This window comes from Onychostoma macrolepis, chromosome 23 (assembly GCF_012432095.1).
Source record: "Onychostoma macrolepis isolate SWU-2019 chromosome 23, ASM1243209v1, whole genome shotgun sequence".
NCBI classification, from domain to species: Eukaryota; Metazoa; Chordata; class Actinopteri; order Cypriniformes; family Cyprinidae; genus Onychostoma; species Onychostoma macrolepis.
Genome location: NC_081177.1, coordinates 17,384,108 through 17,411,613, shown reverse-complemented (window position 1 = coordinate 17,411,613; position 27,506 = coordinate 17,384,108). Strand labels below are relative to the sequence as shown.

Genomic DNA, 27,506 nt, shown 5'->3' with positions numbered 1-27,506 from the left:
AGAGACCTCAAAGGCATTCAAGCTACCGGTCCCTTGGGATGTGACATGCTTAGTCATGTGGAAGTATATTAACCAGCAATGCACACAAATTAACGATGCCATTGTTAACAACAAAGCGCAGCTTTCAAGTCATTACTGCCTGTCTGTTCTTAAAGTTGAATTCCAGTGTTTGATGTTCTTAAGCATCCCTTTCCACACAGGATACCTAAACAATCACTGCTAATCGTAGGTTTGGCAGTGGTTAATCATGGGACTGTACAAGTTATAATTTAATGAGTTTCTTCCTGACTCGTACAAATATGTTAGTAGAGTGTGATTTGGACTGTCAATGTATGTTCGTATGGATGAACGTGTTATAATGTATCATTATCTGATGCAAGAACGTTAGAACTATTTCAGGTGACACTTTATTAGCTTTCAAATATAATATCACATTTTATAAATAACCATAGCCTATATATAAATGTTATGAAATGTTTATTGCTTTTTGAATGTAAATTATATTAAAATTATCAATCAATTATTATTGCTGTTAGACGGATTTGCCATTCATCAGCCTCACATTTTAAAAATGAAGACTGAAGACTGGCCATTTGTTGGTTATTATATCATTTATGAGACTCAATAATTTTTTCCTTATCCGCAAAACGAAGTTTTTTAATGTTTGTTAATGGTTTTTAAAAGACACTTTTGCTTTTTCATTTGGTGCTGGTGTGTACAGGTTCTGCTTAGTTTTGACCGTAATGAGGTTTTTTTTTTTTTTGGTTTTCCTTTGTTTGGTTGTTGTGGAGAGATGTTTAGGAGAGTGGTGTTGAATTAAAAAGATTAAACCGACTACTATAAAACAAATCGTCGAAGTGCTTCGTCAATTTAAAAAGTCCCACAGGGAACATTATTAGATTATCTGTGCTTACATTAAAAGTTGTATGCTATGGTAGCCTACTACAGAACAAATTAATTAGCACAAGATTTTTTTTTTTAATGGATGGACTGGGTAAACCAAGGTTGTGTTTTCGTTCCTACAATGGAAAACATATTTTAGTCGCACCGTTTTGTCTGTACAATAGGCCAAGTAGGCTATAGCAACATTTGAGAGTATATTAGTGAACAAAACACACTTATCTATAGGTAATATTATATGAAAAAAACAAAAAACTAAAGTATATAGGCCTAAACAATTGCTGTTTTATTCGCTCATGACTTTTAGGCATCGTTAACAAATGGAAGTCGATCGATCGAGTGTTTGCATTGTTTTCTGCTCAAAGGCAATCTGATGAAGTGAATGAAAAGCTAGGCACTCCGCGTGTGCGTGCGTGTTTGTCTTACCCTCTGCTTTTTGTGATTGGTGGAAAAAAACTTGCTTGTTCCCCTCCATGCCCACATGAATAAAAGAAGACTGCAAGAGCCTATCGGCGCGCGCGACACCCCTCCTACACCGCGCGCTAAAGTTATCCACTTCAACTACTCCCAACCCCTAAGCAGACTTTGTCATCCAAAACTATCAGACCTTTTAAGAAAACACTGCAAAGAATTAAGTAACCTTTGTTCACTCGAGAGCGTTTGGAGTACCCCCTCCCTGGCGCGCGCTGCATCTTGTTCTTGCGGTAGTTATTTTGCTCATGACCCCCTCCGCACAAAACGACAGTGTTTATCTTTGTTTGATTTTTTGGAGGTTTCACATCCCCGCGATAGTGTGGCTGGATAACAATTTTTTATTTTTTTCCCCCCTTTTTTGAAAAGAGGACTTAAGTGAATTTTAGTCATTAAGGAAACATTCATCAACAAGTCTGGACTTGCTTTCGCAGTTTAAACATCAGCCTTATTGTGCCTCGTCGTTTATTAAAAGTAGAATGTCATCTTTACCGGGAACAGTACCGCGAATGATGCGACCGGCGCCAGGACAGAACTATCCCCGCACTGGATTCCCCTTGGAAGGTTGGTTGGACAGATGTTAGGGTACTTTGTTTTGCTGTAATTAATTGTTGTAAATAATACCAGGCCTACAGATTTCCTATAGCCAAAAAGGATTTTACAGAGTTTGAAGTGTAAGCTATATTACACTTGTGAGTAGCTTACACCAAAGTTCTCGACTGAATAAGCTGTACGCAAATGTCCGATTGGCGTTTCGTTTAATATATATATATATATATATAGGCTATATATATAAGAGATGGTTATTGGCTTTGCCGCATTTTGATGAGCAGAACGCATGTGCATATTAGATGCACCTGAATTAAAAATAAAATAAAAAAAATAAAACTTTTTCCAGGACCATTTTGTTGCTGGTAATATTGTAGTGGTTCAAATAAAACTTTCAATTACAAAGCCTGTCCGTCACTGTAAGATTTGTTGAAGTGATCTAGTGTCGCAAGCTGATCCAAAATGCACTAAAGACAAATATTTGAACAACACCGAGTGCAAGAAAAATAATGAAGCATAACGCATGCAGGCCGAGAGGACCACTCAAGAGCAATCTGTTAAATTACATTAAGCAAATTCTCTGCTAAATTGTCTTTCATTAATTGAAAGGAAACACAATTCTTAGCGCATCTCAAGACACCGGTAGGCTAAATGTTAAACAACAATTTGCCAGATTCAAGTTAAAATTTACTTTTTACTTTTTTTTTTTTTTTTTTTTTAAATTTAGAACCATAAAGACAATTATTTATCAGTGTATTTTTGTAACAGATAGACTGGTTAAACTAAAAAGCGTGGCTCTACTATTTCAAAGTGCTTCTGGTGTTTTTTTGGTATTCGTATAGCCTAGATACAATTATTATCGTTATTGTTATTAATCCTACTTTTGAGGGGGAAAATACGTAGCCTATTTAAGAGGGTAAACTGGAAGTCTGAATTTCGAGTGAAAGCTAGCCAAAGTTAGATTCAATTCCCATTTCTTTACTGCAGTTTCAACTCCTCTGGGTCAAGGTCGAGTCAATCAGCTTGGCGGAGTTTTCATCAATGGCAGGCCTTTGCCAAATCATATCCGCCACAAAATAGTTGAAATGGCTCACCACGGCATCCGTCCCTGCGTGATCTCCCGACAACTTCGCGTTTCCCACGGTTGTGTGTCCAAAATCCTCTGCCGGTATCAAGAAACTGGCTCGATCCGTCCTGGAGCAATAGGAGGAAGCAAACCCAGAGTAAGTATAGCCTATTATTATTATTTTCATTTTTGTTATTATCATTATGCATGATGGCTTTTTGTGGCTATTATTTTTATTTGCAAAGCTAATTAAATATTTCATTTTAAATCGTTTAAGAAAAGTTGGTACGGTCCGTATTAAATGGAAAAGGAAACACGCTATGTACAATTTGTACTAAATTTGTTCTCCTGTCTTTTTTCTTTTCACCCATATTTTCTATTTTTTCCTTTCTCGTCGTATTTTCGCATTTTCAATCAAACACAAAAGCAGGTGGCAACACCTGACGTGGAAAAGCGAATCGAAGAATACAAGCGCGATAATCCCGGCATGTTCAGTTGGGAGATTCGGGATAAACTGCTGAAGGACGGTGTGTGTGACAGAAGTACAGTTCCCTCAGGTGAGGCCTCATCTGGTAAGCAGCCCCTTTTTTATCATGTCCACATCACCTATCTCATACCTCCAGATTAATTTTTATCACAATCATTTTGTATATAATCTTGAACAAACTGAATTGAAAATAAAAGCATCGATTAGTTTATTATTACTATTGTTATTTTATAATAACTAGGCCTATATTAATGATAAATTACGGATATAATTTATTTAGCCTACTTTATTATTATTATTAGCCTATTATTACGCAAATATAATTATTTTGTTCACTTTGTTCTTTTATTTATTTATTTATTTATTTTTAATTATCTCATCAGTAAGTTCTATCAGTCGGGTTCTTCGTGCGCGATTTGGCAAAAAAGACGATGAGGACGACTGTGACAAAAAGGATGACAGTGGGGAGAAAAAAACTAAGCACAGCATTGACGGCATACTGGGAGACAAAGGTAATTCATTTTAATTTTCTTCTAATCTTACGCCGAAAAACACCTGACTTCTTGTCAAAATAAATTTTGCGCATGAGTTTATTGGGGGTCTTCTCTGCACATTAAATCGGTGTTTGCTTTTTGTGTCGGTGCTCGGCGTCCTTGCGGTTTCTCTGCTTGTTGAACTGTCATTTAGTCATTTGATTTAGTGTGTATTTATACTGGCTCTGACGGATGGTATTTAGGCCTTGATCTATTTGTACAACAGACTCATTTGACGCTGAGTAAACGGTCCCTTGAAAACGGTAACTGACAGATGACCGATGTGGCAATCAATATCAATTACAGCCCATAAGTTCAACATTGCCCGCTGGTTCTCGCGATAATTCGGCACGCTTATCCGCACGTTAACAGACCTTTCCATCTGGCAACCGGTAACAAGTAACAACGCTGTAATAACATAAAATTATTTTAGGTTGTTTCATTTTCTTTTTCTTTTTTTTTTTTTAATTCATTTTTCCACGCTATTATGAAATAAGCTAATGCAATCGTATATTTTAGCTAAATTTAATAAATCGTGCTCAGAATATGTTAATATTTCGGGAGAAAAATTACTTCAACTAAGCAAACAATACGATTGTCTTTTTGAAGTAACACTACAAAACATTGTCGGTTTTGTGACAGTCTTTTTTTTTTTTTTTTTACACTTGAAGATGAACTTCAGTCCAAAGATCTCTGCTTCACTGAAGCTCTTTTGGAGCGAGGAATCTATGCTACAAAGCAAAGCCTAAAAGCAAGGCTTCGAAAGAAGGAATGAACCCTTCCTTTCACATTCAAAAATCCGTAAAGGGGGGAAAAACTTTTAACAAAAGGCCAAGAGGGGAACTATAGAGAGATGAATTATTCAATACACCCTGCTGGTAGATAGTTTTGTAATATTATGGAATCGTCTGTTGGAATAGAATGAGATTTGGAGGGTGCAAAATGTTTTATTCTTGTTTGGAAATGCCCACTGCTCTTTTTGGAATCACTATTGTGTTTCTTAGCTGACGTTTAGAGAGGTGGTTTAGATGTAGGAGCTGCCCTGTTCGTCTTTTACGCGTATGTTATTTCAACATTGGTTATTTGTAAGAAATTCGTCGGCTTTTATTTATTTTTTATTACCTATATATTAATAAATAAGTGGAACAACACATTATTTTTGTTCAGTTTTAAAATATTGCAAAGGGCTTTTCTTTGTTCCTGAAAAGGATGCGTACTTTTCTGCATTATTTAAAGCGGCTTTGAACTGTATGCACGATTGATCTAAAATTTGTGTTGTTTTAGAACACATGTTTGTGTTTGTGTATGTGTGCTTGCGCGCGAAACTCAAAAGCCTCATACAACCTCCGTGGACAGATTCACAGGCCAGCATGAGCCACAGCTATTGGATTACGGATATACAAAGTGGCAATCCGTGATTAGAAATTTCTGCCATTGCCCTAAACGCTGTGCATTAAGAATATGAATATTTCCATCCGATGAATGCATGCATATCTTCTAGGATTCATTAATAATTTGTGTAAATATCAGTTTATTTACATCTCCAAATTCACTCCACATGTCTTTTCACATTTTAGCTATACGGTGTCATGCAAACGAGATGGGGCTAAAATGCAATCTTTTTCCAGACTTAAAAAGATTTTTCTCGGGGCTTGTTTCACTTGATCATCCAACTGGCATTTAATAATGTTAAGACTTATTAGAGTTCGTAATGAAAACGTGTCTTTTGAACAAGCGGCTGTGTTGGAGATGGGTGTAATAGCTCACAGGCATAGTACGAAACTTATTTATCCCCAATCAGCTCTCACTCGCTGAGTTCCAAGCACAACGTTATTTTGAAAGGTTTTAAAGCAGATTAAATTGAGCCTTTTCTTTCTCTTCGCTTTCATCTTTAAACGGCCCTCACTGGCTAGCCTTCGGCACAACTTCATGAGATTTTACATTTTTTTCTCACACTTGTTCGTATATTTATTTGATAATATTGTTTTATTGTATTTTGGTCTATTTTAGTTGATTCGACGCACAAACACATGGCAAAAGAATGAGACCCCAAGCACGCCATTTGTGGACAAATTGAGCAGTTTTGTATGATTACGGGTGTGAAATTATTGAACAATGAAAAATTACTCCTGGTTTTAAAACCAAAAACTACTTTTTGTCCATAATCATGCAGGTTTAGAACAAAGTTGGGTTATTTAATGATTTCTGAAATAAGCCATCCTCATGGATACCTGTCATTTTGTATTTATCGAATTTTGCCCCTTTTGTTGTGCTCCTGTTTAACGTGTTCTGACGTTCACTGCCCTCTTTAACGCACAGAGCATGAAAGGCGCGTGCACCACATGGACTTTACTCGACCAATAAATATGTCATTTGACCCAGAGAAAAATTTGGCAGCCAATTAATGGGGATCGACAGATTCCCCATTTAGGCTTAGTTGATTAAACCAATTGGCTTTCAGAGACTTATCCCACAGAACAACGCAAACGATCGTTTAAACAAATCAGTGGATTACCTGCAGCTCTTACCTGATCTCGGTTAATTACTAAAAAGATGACTCTTGCAACACGACCTTAGGGTGGCACTACGCATAGCCTATTAAATTAACTCGTTAAGTGACCACGCTGAAAATGAATCGTTTGGCACATTTAAACAAGAGTTACAATAATTACAGAAGAAACTCAGAAATCCAATGAAGTGAAATATGATTTTCCTATTTGTGCATTTAGCATAGCATTCATTTTAAGAATGCTGCAAAAGGCCAAATGCATAGAGAGAATGAAGTGTTTGCACACGGGTATAGTTCCCAGATATTTGTAGAGAAACGAAAGTTATACTGTATATTTGAGACTTTGAAATAAGCCTCGTTTGAAGAAAAGAGACCATAGGATGAGTCGGGAGACCACTTCAAACAAATCCATCTGTAATGGAGAGAGAAAGAGAGAGAGATTTAGTGAAAGTATGGGGAAGTTATTTAGCTATTAATATTTTTCCTCAGGCATCGAGAGTCACTCCATCTGCACTTTCTCGCAGCTATTTGGCTGGGCTGAAATTGAGGGAGACCCAATGTTGGGAAGAGATAACACAATCATCACAGCCGCGGTCCTGCGCTCTGCATCAATGTATTAAACTCGGATTAACCTCCCCTTTCCCTACACTGCTACCCAACACATTTTATTGGAATTTTGGGAGAGGGAGCGTTTTTGTAAAATTGTATTATTATTATTATTATTTTTATTATCACTTCAGGTCAAATTTGACATTATTTAACGTTAAAAAATGTATATACACAGAATTAGCCTACTCATTCATACAAATGAACTGTAGTTAATGTGCAAGAATTTTATGGAGCTTAATTATTCATTGTTCTTTTAACTGTAGGCTATTAATAAAAATATGTTGTAACGTGGTCACCTCTCTGTGTAAAGTTCCTTGCTATTATTAGTCGTAGTGCTAGCTGTAATTAGAATGCGCATAATATGATAAAACTGTTGGGCAGTAATGATGGACAGTGACATTGGTGCAAATTAATAGAACAAGTCTGGCGTTAGTATAACCAATCTCTTTGCTAGGTTGTCGTCTAATGATGAGACTATGCTGTGAAAAATGCTAATCCATAGATCATGACACCAGAGCGCCAGTTTAGTGTCAACGGCGTTGCTTTGTAAAACATTTGCAGTGTAACTGAATTACATGCTGGTTAACTTCAGTCCTGCACTTTGCTGAGGAAATTATTTTCCAAACGTTCACCCAGGATGAAGTTCATATAAAAACTAGGCCTGCGCCAAATCCAGGTCCCTAATTCGTGGAACGAATCGAATGTCGGAAAACGTCGAATTCAGTAGTGCCCTTCTGTTTTTAACGGCTTTTGACAGCTTTAATTTTATAAATTCTTACACTGCTCTCTTTGAATTCGTTTTGGGGTAGTTTTGACAGAATAATTGTATTGTTGTATGTGGATTGTTTAATATATATCTAAATAATATTTTATCGGATACAACAAAAATAGCCGTAAATATTAGACTAAATGTGTCATCAGAGTCAGTCTACGAATGCCATTTGACGTTAATCATTTTTAAAATGTAGAAAGATTACGTAAGTCCTCTTGAACAGAATATTAATATGCAATTATTTTCAACAGCTTTGCTGACCTGTTAACCTGGGGCGGATCCAATAGATGCAATGAAGAGGATTTTGTGTGTTTCAGATGTTTAAGGGAGAGAGGAAGAAAAAAAAATAGAAAGTAGGTGCAGAAAAGTAGAGGCGTCTGGAGGAAATTGAGAGGCTTATATTCTTTGATCCTTGGGTGCTTTTTCTTATCGGAAACATTTGTGGTGACACCACGACAATGGGAGTTCATCATATTACAGGCTGCCAGTGCTGCTTTCAAGACGGCCTGTCTATTAATTAAAGTATTTCTTGCCACGTGGGACAAGGACTATCTCAGTGCACATATTACTATGCGAATGGCTTTTGGATATCTGCTAGTTTTCTTTTATTTATTTATTTGGTTAAAGGGACAATCTCCCATTTCATTTGCTGAAATTCATAAGTCCACTGCAGAAGACATGTGGTTGTTTTTCCTTCGCATAAAAAGGAAGCACATAACCCCTTCTCACTCACCTTCGCTGTCGCCAGAAATAAAATGAAACCAAGTTTTAAATTAAACCCTGACAATACGTAGGCTGCATTTAACATATTTTGGGAAATCAAACAATTAGCTGGTCAAAAATCCATGTCATTCACCGAGATTTGCACTGTGCAGTAGAGTGGGGGGCATCCTGTTGGACCAGAAGAACAAAACGAACAAACGACTGGGGAAAACTCCTGCTGACACCAATAAAAGTATTGGCCTCCGGGCTTCCTATGTAATGTCACAAAAGTGTTTTTGATGCCCTGGACTCGCCATCGCTTTAGTGCTGTATGCTGCCATAAATAGGCTAAATTGGAAGAGCACGAAACTCTTGGTGACCCTACATAAAGACGTGGATGTTTCGTCCATTGGTCCAAAGAGTCGCTAAAATTACCATTCAAGATAGAAATCGGCAAAACGTTTTGGTTGCGAACCATTTTTTATTTATTTCTGATGCAACGTGTATGTGGCATAATAACCTAATGTTTTATAGCAATATATAGCCTATAAAATAATATCAAGAATGTATCGAATAAAAATAGAACGGCTATTTCTTTTTGACTATACCAGCGACTTGTTAAACATATTTCATAACACAGTATAGGTATAGGAAATACTATGGAATAAAGCACACGGAATTAATGGCAAAATGGCAATTTCTAGACCTATATGTATGCTTTAATTGCCCCATGGTGTTCAATTTAAAGAAACAAGCAAAGACTAGCAAACGTTCAACATACAACTCGACTTGTTGATTTTGATCTCATTGTTCGTATCGCTTTCAAACCAGCTTTAATGGCCTCTTTGGGAATACAAATATACGAAAAGAGGAGTTACCAAAGTGGAAGAGGGGGGTTGAATCGGGGGAATTGCTGCCCACTCCTTTACCATGGAGTGTTCAGTAGCCATTCCTTAATCCTGCTTTCATTTTTGCCGACAAATGCCAAGAATCCTGTCTGGAGACCCAATGGGAGACTGATCAGCTAACAAAAGGGAATCCTTCCACAAAGCAGGAGTGCCAAACGTGGTTCAGGGCACTCATAAACAGACCAAAGGAAAAGTAACCTTTTGCCGATAGATCTTATAACATTTTGAGCACAAATGTGGAAACGTATCGGTCCACATAAGTGTCTGTGCAAATGAGAATATGCTCAGGCAGTGTTTATTCACTGCAGGTGTCCGTGTACAAATACGGTAAATAAATACTATCGTTGTAGGGTCACCGAGTAGACAAAATAGCCTAATAATTTGTGTTTATTTGTTTTACATTGTAATTTATCATCTTCCATTAATTTATGTTGCATAAATAAAATTTTAAAGCATGTTATGCCTCTTTCGATGTAATATTTTTCAGGCCTGAAGTCTGTTATTTTACACTATGTATTATTTGTTTTTAGTTGACCTAAAAGACAAAAAGTTTGAAATAAAATAACCTACTTGAATTTAAGCTGCTCTGACTAAAATCCCATCAAGATTTGCATAATGGGATGCCATTAATTATCATTTAGCTCATTAATTATTGTAGGAACAAATCTACCATGTGATGTTGAAGAGTTAAGACTATGTTTCAAGGTGCACCTTTATCAGTTTCATTTAAAGAGTCAAGTCCTCCATTCTTCTGTGAATTAACTTTTGTTCCTTCGGCCGTTTGCTTTTTTTGTTTGAGCAAAAATGATTCTGGTGTCTGACAGCCCTCTTTCCTGATTTAAAGATAGTCACTTCAAAAGGGAGAAAGAAAAGGGAAAAGCCAACCGTCTGTTATTTTGTGTCTCTGGCCTCTCTGCATTGGCTATTCAGGCAAGTTGATGAACTCCTCCAAAAGTTTATTAAGAGGAGCAAAACAATGGCGTCTAAAGCCTTTAGGCAGCCAAAAGAGACAGTTTATAAACTAGCTGCCATTGTTCCTCAAAGGCAGATGCATGAATACCTTTGAATGGGCTCCCTCAAACTGACACGATCAAGCTAGACAACAGCATGTTAAAAGGAACTGCCTTTCTTTCTGCTGCCCAGATTTGTATTTTTCCTGCATTAATGTACATCTGCGGTAGGAGGGTCCAAGCTGGACGAGCTCAATCCCAGTCAATACCCAAACCCACAGCCTTTGGGCTGTTTGAAGTAAAGTCCTATGTTCTGCACGCCCTCAGTGGGCTGCAGGTGTCACAAGCCCGAGAGAAATATGGTAATCTAAGAGCAAAAGAAAAGAGTCACCCTCCTTTTGACGTTTTAAACAGAGCATTTTCCAAGTGAATGACTTGAAATTGCCTGTTTGTAGGGTTTGAATTTTGTCTTAATGCAGCCAATAGGATTTACAGGGCTTCCATGTAAAGGTTTAAAGTTTTCAAAATGTAGACAGGCGGTGTGTTTAATATTTCAACTTTTAATGCCATATCTGGTTAAATAGTTCTAAAATATAGGAAAAATATAAACTAAACTAATAAATAAGCTAAACTATAAAATAAAAACAAAAACCACATTGAATGGCTTTATTTTCAAATGCTTATTGATGAGCCATAAAAAAACTTTGTTTTTTTTAATAGCAATAAATAAAGTACTTTTTTTCTGTTTTATGCTAGCATTCATTTGTAACATCTGCTTGTCTTCTCTGTGTCATTTTCAAGCAGTCTTTTTACTTGTCCCTTTAAACAAGCATCATATCATGTTATGTATTCATGTCCATAATGAGTTATTTATTGAGGACCCATAAAGAGGCTAGTGAAAGCTGAAGAAGCATGCACTGCTGTCTTTCTGGCATGAGAAGTATAATTGCACTCTCCTCCGGTCCACAATGTCGACTCTGTTTAGACATGAATAAAAGCAATTTAGTTTTGGCTGAAAATTTACTTGTTCCTGAATGGCTTTCACATTGCCAGCTCCAAAAACAAGTCTTTGAGAAACAGAGTACGTGTACAAACAAGTGATTTCCATGGTTTCATCATTACTGTTGTGATTTTAGCAAGTTACACTAATGATAAGCTGTAGCTGATTCAGTGTTTTGTGCAGTTTGTATTTAATGGATAAGATTTAACAGAATTGATAGTGAAAATTGATTTAAGCCTTCACCGTAACTTTGTTTACATCAGTGTAATTTAACATCCGCTAACTAGTTGATGAATCTCTCTGGGATGAAATTACCTATATTGTGAAAATATATGCACTATGAAAATACAAGCCTGTTGATTTGATCGTTGAGCAATAATTTAGTCATTTGAACTTAACTATGATTGTTCACTGGATGTTTGGCACACGATATAAAGTCAGCACAGTAGTATAAAAGGCCTTTAACCCTCAATTTCTCACAGTGGATGTTAGATTATCAATATGTGAAGACCGTGATTAGGAATAACAGGTGGCATTTCCGTAATATGCTGCAGTCATAAAAATACCCTTAAAATCCTGCCCAGTTTTGATGACTAAAGAAGCATGGCCCATATAAAAGGTAACAGTAATTAAGTGAGGAGGGCAATTGCGCCGCATCAGTCCTACGATTAGTGCCGAACAACATGGTCCAATGGCTTAAAAATCACCATCAGCCCACGCTACTTATGGCCATAAAATTTCCCATTTTATGCTCTTTAGCAGCCTCACCCCGAGATTCTTCATTAGCTTTATTTATGTGTGTGTTTTGCACTTGCACAAAGACAATAAACACGTTCCTAGAGTGTTGCAAATCAGAAATTTGCTCAGATTTTTTCCACCAACTTAAATGGTGAATGTGCGGGGCAGTGTGAGAGCTGCAGAGGGGCCACGCAGCTGTGAGGGAGTCTATCCCGCTCCCCTCTCCCCACGCAGGCTTCAAACAGGGCACTTGTCGTACATTTTTAACTAATGGGCTTATTTATGCAGCCTTTGTCAGTTTCTCTTCAGGCTACTCTTTCCACATTGACTTTTTTTCTCTCACCCTGCAGTATACAAAAGCAAGTGCTGCTCAGTTTTTTGCATCTGTTGATATGAGATTTGCCATTTAAAAACAACTGTTCTGGTTGCAGTGCTGAATTATTACGGCCTCCATTAAATTGTGTTTACCGCGTTGGCACGTAAAGACATCAGAGCACCTCGTTTATGTTATAGGGTCTGCATTTTGACACAGCGCTCAAAGAAAAGCTTACCTCTTCTTTAAGAAGCACTACTGTATATGGATGCATTTCAAATAACTTTTTCTTCATCTCTGATTATTTATCTGCTTTTCTTTTGGAAATAAGATTATGCCTTTTTTATTATTATTTATTTTCACTTTTGGCATTTGTATTTAAGCCCTAGGCTGTCCACTTAAAGCTCACATTGATATATTAAGATTTATTTCCTATAAGCTAAGTCAGTGGTAAAATTGACATTCAGCATTTTTTTGTTTATGCAACTGTTTTATCTCGAGAAGAGACACACGCCACCGCTGTGGGAAAAGCGGATAAAGGCTTTGCATTTAATAAATGGTAGTTTGCTAAGACATAAAGCCATGATAACACAAACATCTTTGTGAGGATGGAATTAAGTTCAGCTGCAGTTTTACCCTCAGTATTTACAGGGAAGGCCTCACATGGAGAAGCATAAAGTTTTCTGCGAATTTACTTTATTGCAGTAATGCAAGGAAACTTTTATCTGAGGCCAATGTTTTCCCCTTTGACACGATGCATAGACAAGTGATGTTAACAATGGCATTTTGTGTCAGAGCTGCTTGTAATGTCTATTATATGGAGCATTTAAAGGATATTTCACTTAAAAATTGAACATTTTACTTACTCACCCACATCTCTTTTTAACCTGTATGTATTTTTCCCTGTGCAACACAAATGCAGATATTTTGAAGAATGTTTAAGCTGTTTTTACTCATACACTGAAAGAAAATGATTGACCAAAAATGATATTGTACCCCACTGACTTTCATTGTTTGGACAACATATCTTCTTTTGTATTCCACAGAATAAAGTCATACTTGCCCTTTCTTTGTTATTATTTGTAAAATTTACTAGTTTCAACATAAATCCTACGCCATTTTTTTGTCAGTTGGAAACAACATAAGGACTGAGTAAAGGGATGAGAATGAGTAAATTAATTTTCACAAAGATGAGTAAATTCATTTTCTGCTTATAATGTATATAATGTGGGGCAGGTAAAATCTTTCATACTGACTAAATTGTGCTGAGGGATGAAGTATGCTCATGTCTTTTTTTCCTCTCTGACACACACATTATAGTTTAATAAGCTATAGGCATGCTAGTTTAAATGGCTGATTTTGCCATCTTTCCCACCTTTTAGATATTTGATTAACTTCCACGGTGCTGATTGCTTTTGACCTCAATTAGCAAGATCTCAATCCCAGGAAATGAAAACTTGATATTAAAAGAAAGACTGAGGCGGAAAGTAAACGGACACCTGCCTTTCAAACTGAATTAGAGCTCTCTCCCTCTTCCATTGACCAAGTTAAGTCAGCACTTCCCAACAAATCGACTGCGCTGCACATATCTTTAAAGAATTTCCCCCCTAATTGCCTAAAGATATTTTAAGAACCATTTCGAAGTTGTTCTTAAATAGCACTGCAGCGAAATTCAGCTAATACAGCAGAACAGATGTGATCTTCACATTCATGTTCTGTGTGGATCTGATAACTTCAGCAAAACATGATTTCTTTAATGCGATGTCTAAAGTAGGTCTTATTATCCTAACCAATTCGGTCTCTCTGTTCTTTAGCCTATCTGTCAATAGTTATAGTTTCATTGTCAAAACTCTTTTTCAGTCACCACATTCCTGAACATTTGAAACCCAAGAGATACAAGCCATCCTTAGAGTGTCCCTCTCGCTGTCTCTCTGCGCTGCCGCCCCCTTTTCCCTGCCCTTAAGTGGATTCATATTCAGGCAGCATTTTCCAGTGGCTCTTGGGCACAGAGAGTCAATATGTCAGCATTTATTGATGCCCCACAGAGCTGCACAGGGTTGTCAGGCCTCTTTTCAGGCTTAAATGGCCCCCTAAGGTGCGTCTTCTATTGGGCCTGAAAGGCCACGGAGGCCCCCGAGTCTCTCTGTTGTTTAAGGTGAGCACACTCTCATACAGGCACGGCGGACAAAAAGCCCACTGAGCCTTCATGCACATGACAAGACCTATAAAAGAGCATCACCCATCACCTCTCCTTCACATCTTCCCTCTCTTTCTCTCAAATGTTTTTGAATGCTACAAAAAGAAAGGAGGGCTAATTGTTTGTTGTGGGAGCCAAAATTACAGCGCTTTCCCTCCTTTTCCCTTCTTCAATGGTGTTCTTTTATCCCATGGAAAGAAATTAATGAACATGGAGCAGAAAGCAAATCTAAACTGAACGTTTTGTTGGTTTTGTATCTAGCATGTGGTTGAATTAAAAAAATTGGACTCATTTGGACATATTTTGGTTAACATTTTTTTCTCTCAAAAGTTTTAGCACATTTTTCAGCATTGTCAGATTTATTGATATTTGGAATAACCCAAATTAATTACTAGAATCTCTATTATGCTCAAACTTATGTTAATGGGTTTGTTAAAATCCCTAACCATAGATATTCAAAATTAGCACAACTTTCCTACACAATGCTACAAACATAAATTATTCCTAAAATTGTGTTCCTTTTTGAAGAGAATTTTAAAAATCATATTCATGATTATTGGGTGATAAGTCAGTGAAAACAATCCATTTGACCTTGAAAGATGGTCCAGAGTCATATCTATGGGCCACAATATTATGGAGATTTTTTAGGAAATAAAGTTTCCTTATTTAAATTTGGGTAATTGTACTCCTTGTGGTGTTCAGGATGTCATATTTAAAAGTGATAAATTAAACCAGTCATACACTTTAAAAACATTAAAGTTCTTTATTGGCATCTATGGATCCATGAAGAACCTTTCCATTGCACAAGGTTCTTTATATTGAAAAAAGGTTCTTTAGATTTCAAATTTCACACTAAAAATGAGTGTTTTTTTAAAAACTCAGAACCTTCTATGGCATTGCTGCTAACCCCCCTTTGTAACTTTTATTTTTTAATATAGTAAAATGTTTTTCAGCACCAAGATTTTTTCAAATTTTGCTATTCTACATTCAATTTTGGTTCATCAATTTTTTTTTTTTTGGCTGAATATTCTCAGTTGCCAAAATTTCAGTTCATCACTGATGGCACCCAGAACCACCTTGCATTGTGGAGGAGAGTTTTGCCTTGGCAAACAACTCACATTTTCTTCAGAACATGTATAATTATAGTTTTCATAGCCTTGCAACTTACACAAAAATAGTTAGGAATCAAGTGCAAATGAATGTGTAAAATAATGGAGTACAATGCTGGTATTTTACCCATATGGCGAGAGAGTGTGGACATGTTTGAATGAGAGTTCATTAATTGACAGTTTGAATGATGGTTTAAACCAGTAATCATTTAAAAATAAATGGGACAGACACTGCTGTACCTTTACTATTATTATCAATCTAGAGTCTCACAGATGAGTGCATATGTCGGAAACAAGGAGGCCAGTTGTGTGCCACATTGAATACCGGACCCAACCTGAGTATAATGTTGTTTTGAGAGCCAACTCTGATGAAGACAAATGTGTAAATGTTTGCTACCATGCTAAGCTTAGTGGAATGTGCAGCTGTGGACGAGCACTTTACCCCAGGCCCTTTAGCTCTTTACACAGAGACTGAGAGAGAGCGAGAACGAGGGAATGAAAATAAAAAGACAACACAGAGGAGAAAGAGGTCTGAGTGTGGCCGTGATGATGAATATCCCATCTGCTCACAAGCTCATCGGTGATGGAAGTGGTCTAAAGGCTTATGTTGGGTGGTCATGACTCCTCTTTGGCCTTAGTCGCTCCTCACCCGTAGCGGTTAATCACTGTCCAACGAGTAGATGCTTTCGGAGAGTTTTACGCCCAGCTGTCAGCAAAAAGCTCTATAGAAGCAGATCTATGTGAATCAGTTTGAATGTGTTACAGCGACTCTTCTGGTTCAGCTTCACCAAAGGGCTTTCAATCAAATCCATATTCAAGATATATTAGGCCAATTCTCTCCTGATTAACTGTCTTTGATGTGTAAGTGCTACAAATCAGGTTCATCCCATGGGGCATGTTCACCCTTAATAACTGATGAGATGCAAAGAGACAATTTTAAGTTCAGAAAATAATAGGATTTGGGGATGCAGTACTTGTCAGAGTTAGTTTGAAAGAAAACATCGCTCATTCGCTGTCAGATTAACTTGTTTGCTTCAAAAATAATGTTTTTTTTTCTTTTGCATCCTTTTGCTTGAAACATATTGAAACAAGTTGAACAATACCGCAAACCCTGGAGGACTACATGGATAAAGGAATAAAATTCACAGGGAATTTTTTAATTAAGCCCACATTTTAAGATAAAAACATTTTATCAGTGTCCCTTCAATTTTGTAATAGATTTAAGAGGGTCGTCTTATTGTAATTGGAATGTTCCTGTTCTTTCCCGATTAGTGGTTTGGCGAAGAGCTCTTTTTATTTTTAAAACCCAGTTTTTGCTCTATTTACCTTTATTCAAAAGCTCTCACTGCTGTCTGCTCCAGGCCATCTCAGACAAAATGTGTCATACTCCGTTATATTTATGCCGCAGCACATTCGACAGATCTGGGTACTTGCCATGGTTGCATTCGTGTGATGGGACCCAGCATGTCAATCGTGGGATCTCGCAGAGACAAAGATGAGGTCCAGGTTTAGACGCGTATCTGCATCAGCGTCTGTTTCATTTCCATAATCCTGTCCTCATTATACTGCGAGTAGGAGAGCGAGAGATGCTGACCTTTAGCAGGAGAGTACTGTCAAACTTATTCAGGTTTTATCTGTCTCTGCAGGGCTGGCTGAGGAGCAGCTTGTGGGTTGTCTGTTATGGCAGCTAAATGACATCGTAATTGTTGTGACGAGGGCAGAATGGGATGTGGCAGAATACTCATCAGTCATGCAGGCGCAACTGCATCAAGCTTGTAGCTTTTCAAATTGTGTTTCTTAGATTTGTCCCCTGATTTTCAGTCATCTGTCTGAAGGTAAAAATGTGGGGAAATTGAGAAGTTTATCTCTTGTTTTTTTTTTTTTGATAATTGTGGCAGGATTATGGCTGTTCAAAAGTTTGGGGTCTGTAAGATTTTAAAAAATAAAAATAAAATCCTCACCAAGACTTAAGAAAAAATACAGTAAAAACAGTAATATTGTGAAATATTTAGACAATTCAAAATAATTGTAATTTATTCCTACGATGGCAAAGCTGAATTTTCAGCAGCCTTTACTTCAGTCTCCAGTGTCAGTGATTTGCTGCTCAAGAAATATTTATAATTATTATCAGTATTGACAGCAGTTGTGCTGTTTAATATTTTAATATTGGAAAGCGTGATACATTTTTCAGGACCATTTGATTAATAGAAAGTTCAACAGAACAGCATTTATTTGAAATAGATGTAACTTTATACATGTATTTACTGCCACTATTCATGAATTGAATGCATGCATTAATTCTTCTAATTTTTTTTTTTTAAATAATCTTACAGACTTCAAACATCTGAACAAGTAGTGTAGTTGTTTTCACTTATAGGATATATATATAGTCCATTGTATTTTGTGTTTTACAGGTTTGAAACGGCATTAGGGTGAGTAAATGATGACAAAATTTTCAAATTTGGGTGAACAATCTCTTCAATGTCTAGCAGCATGTAGGGAAGAACAAATAAATTCCATGTTGTGTCTTTAATAAAAGTAGTGGCCACTTTTCACAAAAACCATCAGTATAGATCACTGCACCGGCCTCAAGTGGTCGTCATGGCAAGTCAAAAGCAAATCACTTTGTCACAATCTCTCCAAAACCAACAAAGGGATTTAAAGAACATGAGTTCCAATATATATGTACACTTCAGTATGATTTTTGCAGAATGTTGGGATGAGGGGAGAGTGTTGGCAAAATGAATCTTAAAAGAAAAGGCAAAGGAATTGATTTAATTAATGCGGCCTCATGTCCTACGGCCATGTGTAATCCGTCGAGAATTCCTGAGTGTGAGCTCTAGGAGACAAAAAGACATCTACCAGAGGACTCCTCAAGTGGCCTGTAATGAGAACCTCCCTGTAATCCCATAATTCCTTGTTTAATTAAAAGACAGAGCTGGCCTGGAGTCGAAGCCACTTTGATGGCTCTTTCATTGTTGTGCTTTTGTTTGGAGGCTATTTTTGGGATGTTCAGTCCAACCGGCCAACAAACAAATAGAGACGTGCACACATATTCATTCTGTAATCTGGTGTTGCTGTTGGTTAGTTTTTGTTGTTGTGACCAAACCAATGTCAGGTGACAGAGGCAAAGTAAAGACATGACATTTTCACATTTAAAAAAATTGACTCTTCCAACAAATAAAATAATTTGAACTCGAACTTGGGTAAAGAAGCCAAATGTTAAGAGTTTGTATAAGCATTTCTGTTTTTCAAACTCGCCTCATTGCTGTCCCCTATGGTGTGGAATGGGAGTGAACAGATCTGCCGTTGTTGACGAGATTTAATGTCATTGAATTACCTCTCAAATCCATCTTGAGTTTCACCTGGCCTGAAAAACCAGTTCTCACTGTACTGTACTAGCAAAAAGCGGATGCTTAGGGTGTAGAATGTATGTTCTGAAGCTCACTGTTGAATTGTGTGTATATATATATATATATATATAGGGCTGGGCATTGATACAGTTTTCCTGTTTTAATTCAATTTCGATTCAAAATGCAGCAATGCCATAGAACAAGCATTTTGGGTTCCTCAAAGTACCTTTCAGTGAACAGCCTTAAAGGTCCTTCATGGAACCATCAATGCCAATAAGAATCTTTGTTTTATAAGTGCAGAGTAAATGAAAGATTTTATCATATATATCAGGATCTTTTAAATGAAGATTGTGATTATGTGGGGGGGGGGGAACAAACATTTTTTACCCAGCCTTAACATATAAGAACAGGCAAAGCACACCCCATTCCTCTCCTCTATAATCAGCCCTATTCAGAGGGGCCAGTCTTGGAAGCCCACACCAGCATTAGCCAATAAGAAGCCAGGGTTCAGCCATCACTAATGTAGAATTGCTTCAATTTAGCGGGAAGTCATGGCCTGGATTAAGGCCAGTGTCTGCAGAGCTAGGCCCCCAATGCTGCTGAAGGGATTTTCAAGGATCAGCCCAGTGCCAGCCAAACTGGAAATAAATAAGGAATCAACTCAAATGAAATGATAAAAATGGGCTGTAAGATCTTCCCTGTCATATGTGGAAATGTGACTAAAGAATGGGACATAGGTAGATTTTTTTGAATCTCTATTGTTAGTGAGTTTTTTTTTTTTTTTTTGCCAGCATACTTGTCAATCTTTCATGTTTACACTCATTAATATTAATTCTTGCTACAATTATTTGCAAAGTTATCAGCATCGTGCATACACACCTGTATAAAGGTCACTGTTCCGCACAGCCCGGATAAGCTAATGTGTCATTTTCGTTTCATCACTAAGCTACTCGGCTTGAATTGCCACCCACACGCCTCTGGTTTGCATCAGATCAGATTTGGGCTCATTGTTTCTCATCTTTTCTTCAGCTAACCACTAAACAGAAATGCTGTAGTTGACATGGCTGCATTTGACAGATAATCCACCGCTCTTATTTTGAAGACGGCAAGATTGCAAATGGCATTTAATGAAATAAACTTGAGTTATTTACAAAGTGCCAGTTTTGTTTCATTTTAGCACCGGTATGAGAATCGCTAAGGTGGTCTGCGGAGATTAACTCCCCCCACTTTTCCCTCTATGGCCTCAGGGTGAGCTGGGATTCGCACTGATGTGGGATTGTATTTACAAGAGCTTCGCTTATATAAATAGCTATGCATTGAAATAATATTTGCTTGAAAGCCACACGAATCCATCTCACCGTGCTGCAATGCATCCGTGTTTTGGGTCCACATTCACTTACACACATCATATCAGTATGATGACAGCATTCATGACCAGAGAGCTTTCTGGTAAGTGCGTGACTTTTTTAGCGCCATGCACAACACACTTAGCTCTTCCATTATCTTTCCTCTATGACAGGTCGAATGGATGATGGCTCGGACATTGAGTCTGAACCGGACCTGCCCTTGAAGAGGAAGCAGAGGCGCAGTCGGACCACCTTCACAGCCGAGCAGCTGGAAGAGCTGGAGAAGGCCTTTGAAAGGACACACTACCCAGACATCTACACCAGAGAGGAACTAGCCCAGAGAACCAAGCTCACCGAGGCCAGAGTACAGGTATGGCACTGCCAAATACTAAAGCAGTTTCTGCAGTTGCTAGATATACACATGGTTTGACTGAGATGCAGATCAAAATGTGTTTTATTGAATCTACATAATTCTGTACATAAAACTTAAAAGGATAGTTCATCATTGTCATCTTGAACACACATACTGTAAAACTGAAGTCAAATGGGTCCAATGTTGTTTGAAATCCGTTTAGAATGACATGAGGGTGAGTAAATGATGACAGAACTTTCATTTTTTGGGTGAACTATCCCTTTAATTGTGCTCATCTGTTAAGTTTACTTATGAAAGGATGGTACCCGTAAGACTGATGCTCTCAGTTGGAGATGTAGATGGCACAATGAGAGCTCAGTAAGAGTTCAGCTATGTGCTTCGAGGTCTATAGAGCTCTAAAGTGTCACTGGATCTGCTGGACTGAGGTCCTCTGATTGATGACGCGTGTAACAATGCAACTGCTCGTCTCAAAGAAAGTGCTAGAAAAACACAGCAGGCCTCTTCCTGTCAGCCGTATCGGAGAAACGCGATCAGGTGGCTAACATGGCACTACTTCTGTCAAAGTTGGCTTGAAATGAAAGCTCACCCTATCTATTTTCTAAATGCATGTTATTGTGATCTTATATTGTGAACGATTTATCCATGCATGTTTCATTTCCTTTTTTTTTTTGACTTTTTGAATTTTTAATCCAAATGTCAATGTCATCTTCCAGAGAAATGAAAATATAGCAAATGATAAGTATGTTTATATTCACAGTTTTAATCAAGCAACTCATAATCGAGTTACATTTTTCTCTGTCAGAACATACATAACTGAATATCTGGAAGTTTAAAAACCTTCGTGTCACTTCTGACTTTTGTAGCATTCACACAACACTGAGACTTGTAGTTGCAGAAACCCCACTGGTACGATTTCATTTGGACCAATGCGTTTACATGATGAATTGCTTGTTTTAGTCTGACTGAATTTGGACTTTAAAAGTGCATGTAAATGTTGCAGAGCATTCACAGGACATAGGCTCCGCCCACCACTGGTCCTGACAGCTTGTCAACCATGTGGATAGTTAAAACAATAAGAGGGGGAAAATACAGTAGAGTTATGGCAGCAGCTGTTGGGAGCAAAGGGAGGGGGATAAAAAGAACAAGAGTGCATTCCTGATGGATTTCTCACTTCAGCTTTTGGCTGGGATCTTTTCTTCCCACCACTTTCAAGCCCACCACTGCTTCTTGTAAAATTTGCTGCATATCAGAGAACATCCCACATACTCTCTTGGGAACCCCTCTCCACCAGTTACATTAATCAATCAAGAGCTTGTAAAAAATAGGACCGCTCACCGTAGCCCTGCTGCCTGCTTCACCTCTGAAATGGTATGGGCTTGTGGTCTTCATATGCTAATGCTCTGGATGTTACCTTAATGTAGTGAAATGCCATATAAGGTCAATCTGGCTTGGTTATCCGATTTTGGAATAAAAGATTATTTGTGTGATTATTAAGTAAACACTGCATGTCAGATGTACACAAGCTGACTAAATGACATCATTGCATAATTGAAATGCAGCTGTCTCTTTCTTCTTTCCTCTCAGCCACTTTTTAGTTGGCTAAATTGGCTTCACCACCTTTCGACTTGCCAAATGCCTTGCTCTTTCTGTGATTTGACCATTTAATAAAGTCGTAGACCCTTTGTTTTGCTCTGTTTTACTTAGTAGCATTTGTATGCATGACTTTGGTTTCAAATCAGAATTTGTATATTACAAATATTGTTGGCTCTTTGACAAATTGCTTTGGATAAAAGCATCTGCTAAATGCAGAAATGTAAATCAGTCAAACGTTTGTGCCCAGACAAAATGAAAATGACTCCATTTTGGAAAAAGCTGACCCATAGTGGCCTCGTGGCAGGCTTTTTAGCAAAGAGAAGATCTCTCGCTGGCAGTGTCAGAGATCCTGCTGATTTTTTTCTGCCATGTCAGTGATTCGGCTCTCCCTGAAAGGAGCCCCATGGGACATTTGGCCCTTTTGTGCATTTATGGTGACTGATGCTAATTAGACAAGTGAATAAACATTACATCACTTCTGACCTGCATATATCAGACCTGAATTAGATTTTTAAAACTGATAATTCAATCATGAATATAAATTCAAATGTTCTTTTGCTGTCAAATGTTTGGGGCCATGTTGGATGGAAAGTCCAGATCACTCAAAGATCATATGAAACCACCACATCCTCAATATCTTGGCCCAACAGCTCATGTTTTGTTTTCTCAACCCTGTCACAGCCCAGCAGTTGGTGCTTGAGAGGCCAAGCAGATGATGTGTGAGGATCTCTGGCTCGAGATAGCTCACATGGAGATGCCAGGGCTCTGGGATCATTGCTTTTGTGGAGGGGAAGGTGTCTGACCCTGTTGGCTTTTGGCAGACCCCACGGCCTCAGTGTCAACCCACTTGAGTGCAGCTGCGCTGACACAGTATCCAGATGTCTGAGAGAGAGAGAGAGAGAGAGAGAGAGAGAGAAACTGGGAGAGAGGGAGGGAGCGTTCCTGCTGCCAAAGAGGGGAAGTCAGACATGGATCAGTGAGGATGTCAAAGGCTTTAATTTATGTGTTTGGTGCTTTTCTATTAGGTGTCATCAGTCTGTCACTGTGGTTATTCTTAACCACAGAGATTGTACTCATGCTTCTACTGTTTTACTGGTCCTTATGACAAATCAGAGGAAGTGATCCATATCTGACTAAGTGCTTCCAGGTCTTACAGCACTGCTGCCTGTCTGTCTGGTTTTGTAAGGCCAGAGGGAGAAACAAAATGAATTAACGGAGATTTACAGGAAATTTCATAGGCAGTGGCAGTTATGTCACTTCAAACTCTGTTAGACAAGAAATCTTGGTAATGTGTTCATGGATCAGGTTTGTGGTTGTGGTATGACCACTCTGAAATATGAGGACGATAAACAGATGGAGGGGAACCTAGACATTATCACAATGAAAACGGCCTGTATCTTTTAGATTATATTATGAAGTAAACTAGATACTATGAATCTATATGAACCTATACTAGATTACATTATGAATTAAACTGTGACCTAATTTTGACATAAACTACCATTAAAAACTTTAGGACTGGAAAGATTTAAAATGTTTTTGAAAGTCGTTTATGCTCTTCCAGGCTGCATTTTTTTAATGTTTTATTCATTACTCCAGTCTTCAGTGTAAGTGTTGAAAACAGTTGTGCTGCTTAATAGTGGGAACTGATACTTTTTGATGAATAGAAAGGTTTAAAAGAACAGCATATATTTATAAATCTTTTGTAACATTAATCTTAATCTGTTGAATGCAACCTTGCTGAGTAAAAGTAAATTCAGTAACACTTTACTTAAAGCCTTTATGTATAATGCATTATAAAAGTAGTTTTAATGCTTTAATTATGCTTTGTAATTCACCTTATACTGCATCGTACAATCTCATGAATAATGGCAACCACAGGGAATATGATAATATAGATAATATACACTTATCAATTCATTATTACACAATGCATTTTAAATTCGCTTATAATTATTTCCGACAAGCTTTAACGCATTACAATGCACATTATGAATACTTATAATGCATTATAATAAACCTTTATAATGCATTATACATAAAGGCTTTAAGGAAAGCATTACCATAATTTCTTTCAAAAAATAAATAAATAAATACAAATCTTACTGACCCCAAGCTTTTGAATTGTAGTGTATACCTGTCAGGCATAGAATGAGGAGACTTACCACATGTTACGTACAAGCAGGTTTGAAGATGTGTCCACTTCCTCTCTCTATTCTGGCACCCTTTGATCCAATCTGGAAACAAGACTTCCAGGGCACAAATGTCAGCCCCCTGATGTGGAGTCATATCCCATGCGTTGTGATTGATCCTTGCAAAATCTGGAGCCAATAATTCTGTACTCATGCTGCTGGCTCACATAAAAATTCAGGATTTCAATGAACAGATCAAACAAATATGTGAAAGTATTATATGTATGTTTATATGCATATATTTATGTTTATGTATAATGATGGTTATAAAAGCTAGAAAGAGGATGTGCATGGACTTAACAGTGTTCTACAACTTCAACTGAGTTTTTCCAACTCTCTCAATTCTGCTGGAAAGATGTCTCATTTTAGAGAGTTTTGCCACACTGTTTCCTTCAAGGCCCAGTCCAGCCAGCCTAGACCCTCTATCGTAACCCATCCTGTCCCACTGCCCATCCAGATTCCCAACACCCCGTATGGAGCCACTGAGATGTCTGCCTTTTTTTACGCCTCTCAGCTACTGTTATGTTCTTTTTTGCTGTGAAATTCAATCACGTTATCCAGGTTTTACTCCTCGTCTTCCTGTCTGCTCACCAACCGCCCTGCGCATGGCAAGTGGTAATCCTAGGAAGACATATAGCCATCGTTGTCCAAGAAAGACAGCAAAAAAGAAAGTGAGAGGAACAGATAGGATGGCCCGGATGATTGATATTGGACGAGAGCTCGAGATGCTGGCCGAAAGTGGAATGTGAAATCGCGACACAGTCCACAATCAGATTTGTCTTCCATTTACCTCCCTTCCTTTTGTCTCTCCCGCTCCCCCTGTTCGCTTGGAGATTGAGAGTATATTGAATTGAATTTTTCGACTTCCATTCCCTCCGAACCGAATGCAATCAAACAACAGCTCCTTCAGCCACACTCCACCAAATCTCCTCTCTTAAATGTTTCGCCAAGCGACTCCGTTCACTTTTAAGGAAATTATTCGAACTCTTTCAGAAATACGAAATGAGTTGGCCATCTCAGTTGGGCAGTGTGCTTTGTGTCTCAGCTCGAGCAGGGAAATGAGAAGAGTGGGAATTAGAGGGAACAGCAGAGAGAAAATCCCTGCTCAAGGTGCCTTTGCCATCGGGTTCCAGAATGGTGCATTCAGAAGCCCCAGCTCGCAGCAAGCCTCTTAGGAGATCCATTGAGCGTGGGGCGGCAGGCACTCTAGCCTCTAACACTGAGATACGTGCCTTCTAATGCCTTGTGCTACTCTCCACTTCTCGTTAATACCAGAAACCATCCTAAACTAAGACATGTAAAGTAATGGGGCTCGTGTCAGCAGGACTAGTGGTTTTATGGGAAAGGTCGTTGAAAGAGCAGTGTGGGACAGCTAATGGGGGATGGTTGAGTACTACTAGCTTTTATTTGAATTAAACTGATTTTTACTGGCATGATTTATTAATTAACAAGTTCTTGAAGTTGAAAAAATCCAGTTGTCTAACCTAACGTTGTGGTAAGGATGGGTGTTGGGAATGTGCTTTTTCAAGGTTGCTAAGCATGTGTGTAATTAGTCCCCTGGTGTGTTAATAAGAGTAATTATATAGGTCTTATAGGTGTTTCCAGAGTCTTATAGGTGTTTCCTAGTTTTTGTTTGGATATGGGAATGGAACGGGATTTTTTTCAAGGAATGCCATAATTGTTCCTTTTGTCCTATGAGTGGGATTTTTAATGATAATGAATTAATACTAATAATTAAAAAAATTATATATTTTTATTTTATGTTATTTTATTTTATTATTTTCTTTTCTTTTTCCAATTACCATAAAGGCCACATATTTTTGAGAATAAATTTCATTTATCAAATATATCTTGCTGTATTGGCTCACTTGAATTTTATATTTTATGAAAAATAATCAGACTTTTTATCTTTTCTTTGTCACTTTGTGTACAAAGATTGAAGGGGAGCCTGGGAGGATAAAAGCAAGAGGCAGAGAAAGAGTGTGTACTCATACAGTATGTCTACGCCAGCCCCTTGATCAATGCCCAGGCTGAAAGCGTCATTCTTGAGGAGCTGTTTAAAAAGGGACGCCCTCTCTTTGTGGTCTGATTCATTGAAGGGCCATTGTCCCCCTCTTTCAGTTCCACTCACAATGGTGGGGACCATTTGAAAAACAACAGTAGATTAACTGCACTGCCAGTGTATTAAAGTCTGAAGAATGGCCCCTCTGAGGCATAGATCAATGTCATTCACTCTTTTGCATACACAGGGGCAGCGCCTCGGCCCCAGAGAGGTGCAGGTTACTGGCCGTGCTCCCCTTTCAATGAGTCACATTAGAATGAAACTTTGAAAATGTGTCTTAATGTGGCAGAGGCATTTCATTCTTCCTTTCTTGCGTTCGTGCTTTCATTAAATAGAGGCTTTTTGTTCATTCAAAATATCATTGAAATGTCACATGCAGATTTTGATATAAAAACATTTTCTACATTAAAAATCATCTATAGCACTAACTTTTAAACTAACTATTAAAGGGATAGATTACGACAAATATTTAACTCTTTAAGGGTTTTCTCTTGAAGTGCACTTTATAAGTACATGTTGGAGTTAGTCGCGTAAAAAATATTATGCATATATACATCCCTCCTCTAATATTATGAGGTCTTTGTTTGTTTGTTTTTTGGGTAACACTTTACTATAGGGACCAATTCTCACTATTAACGAGTTGCTTATTAGCATGCCTATTATTACCATATTGGCTGTTTATTAGTACTTCTAAAGCACATATTCTGCATGACCATATTCTACTTCCCCTGCTACCTTAATAACTATTAATAAGCAGCAAATTAGGAGTTTATT

General features: G+C 37.8%; 1 protein-coding gene across 2 annotated transcripts in view; it reads left to right on the top strand.

The window, feature by feature from the left end:
- The first annotated feature begins 1,431 nt into the window (after positions 1-1,431).
- Positions 1,432-27,506, top strand: part of pax7b (paired box 7b) — a 51,424-nt gene continuing 25,349 nt past the window's right edge. Inside the window, exons 1-5 of one of the 2 annotated variants that reach the window (XM_058764478.1) lie at positions 1,432-1,935; positions 2,908-3,143; positions 3,414-3,543; positions 3,857-3,985; positions 20,686-20,882. In XM_058764478.1, coding sequence (XP_058620461.1) covers positions 1,851-1,935; positions 2,908-3,143; positions 3,414-3,543; positions 3,857-3,985; positions 20,686-20,882 — 777 coding nt within the window. In that variant the 5' untranslated portion in view covers positions 1,432-1,850. Of the gene's footprint in view, positions 1,936-2,907; positions 3,144-3,413; positions 3,559-3,856; positions 3,986-20,685; positions 20,883-27,506 lie in introns of both variants that reach the window. The other variant, XM_058764477.1, reaches the window with a different exon arrangement.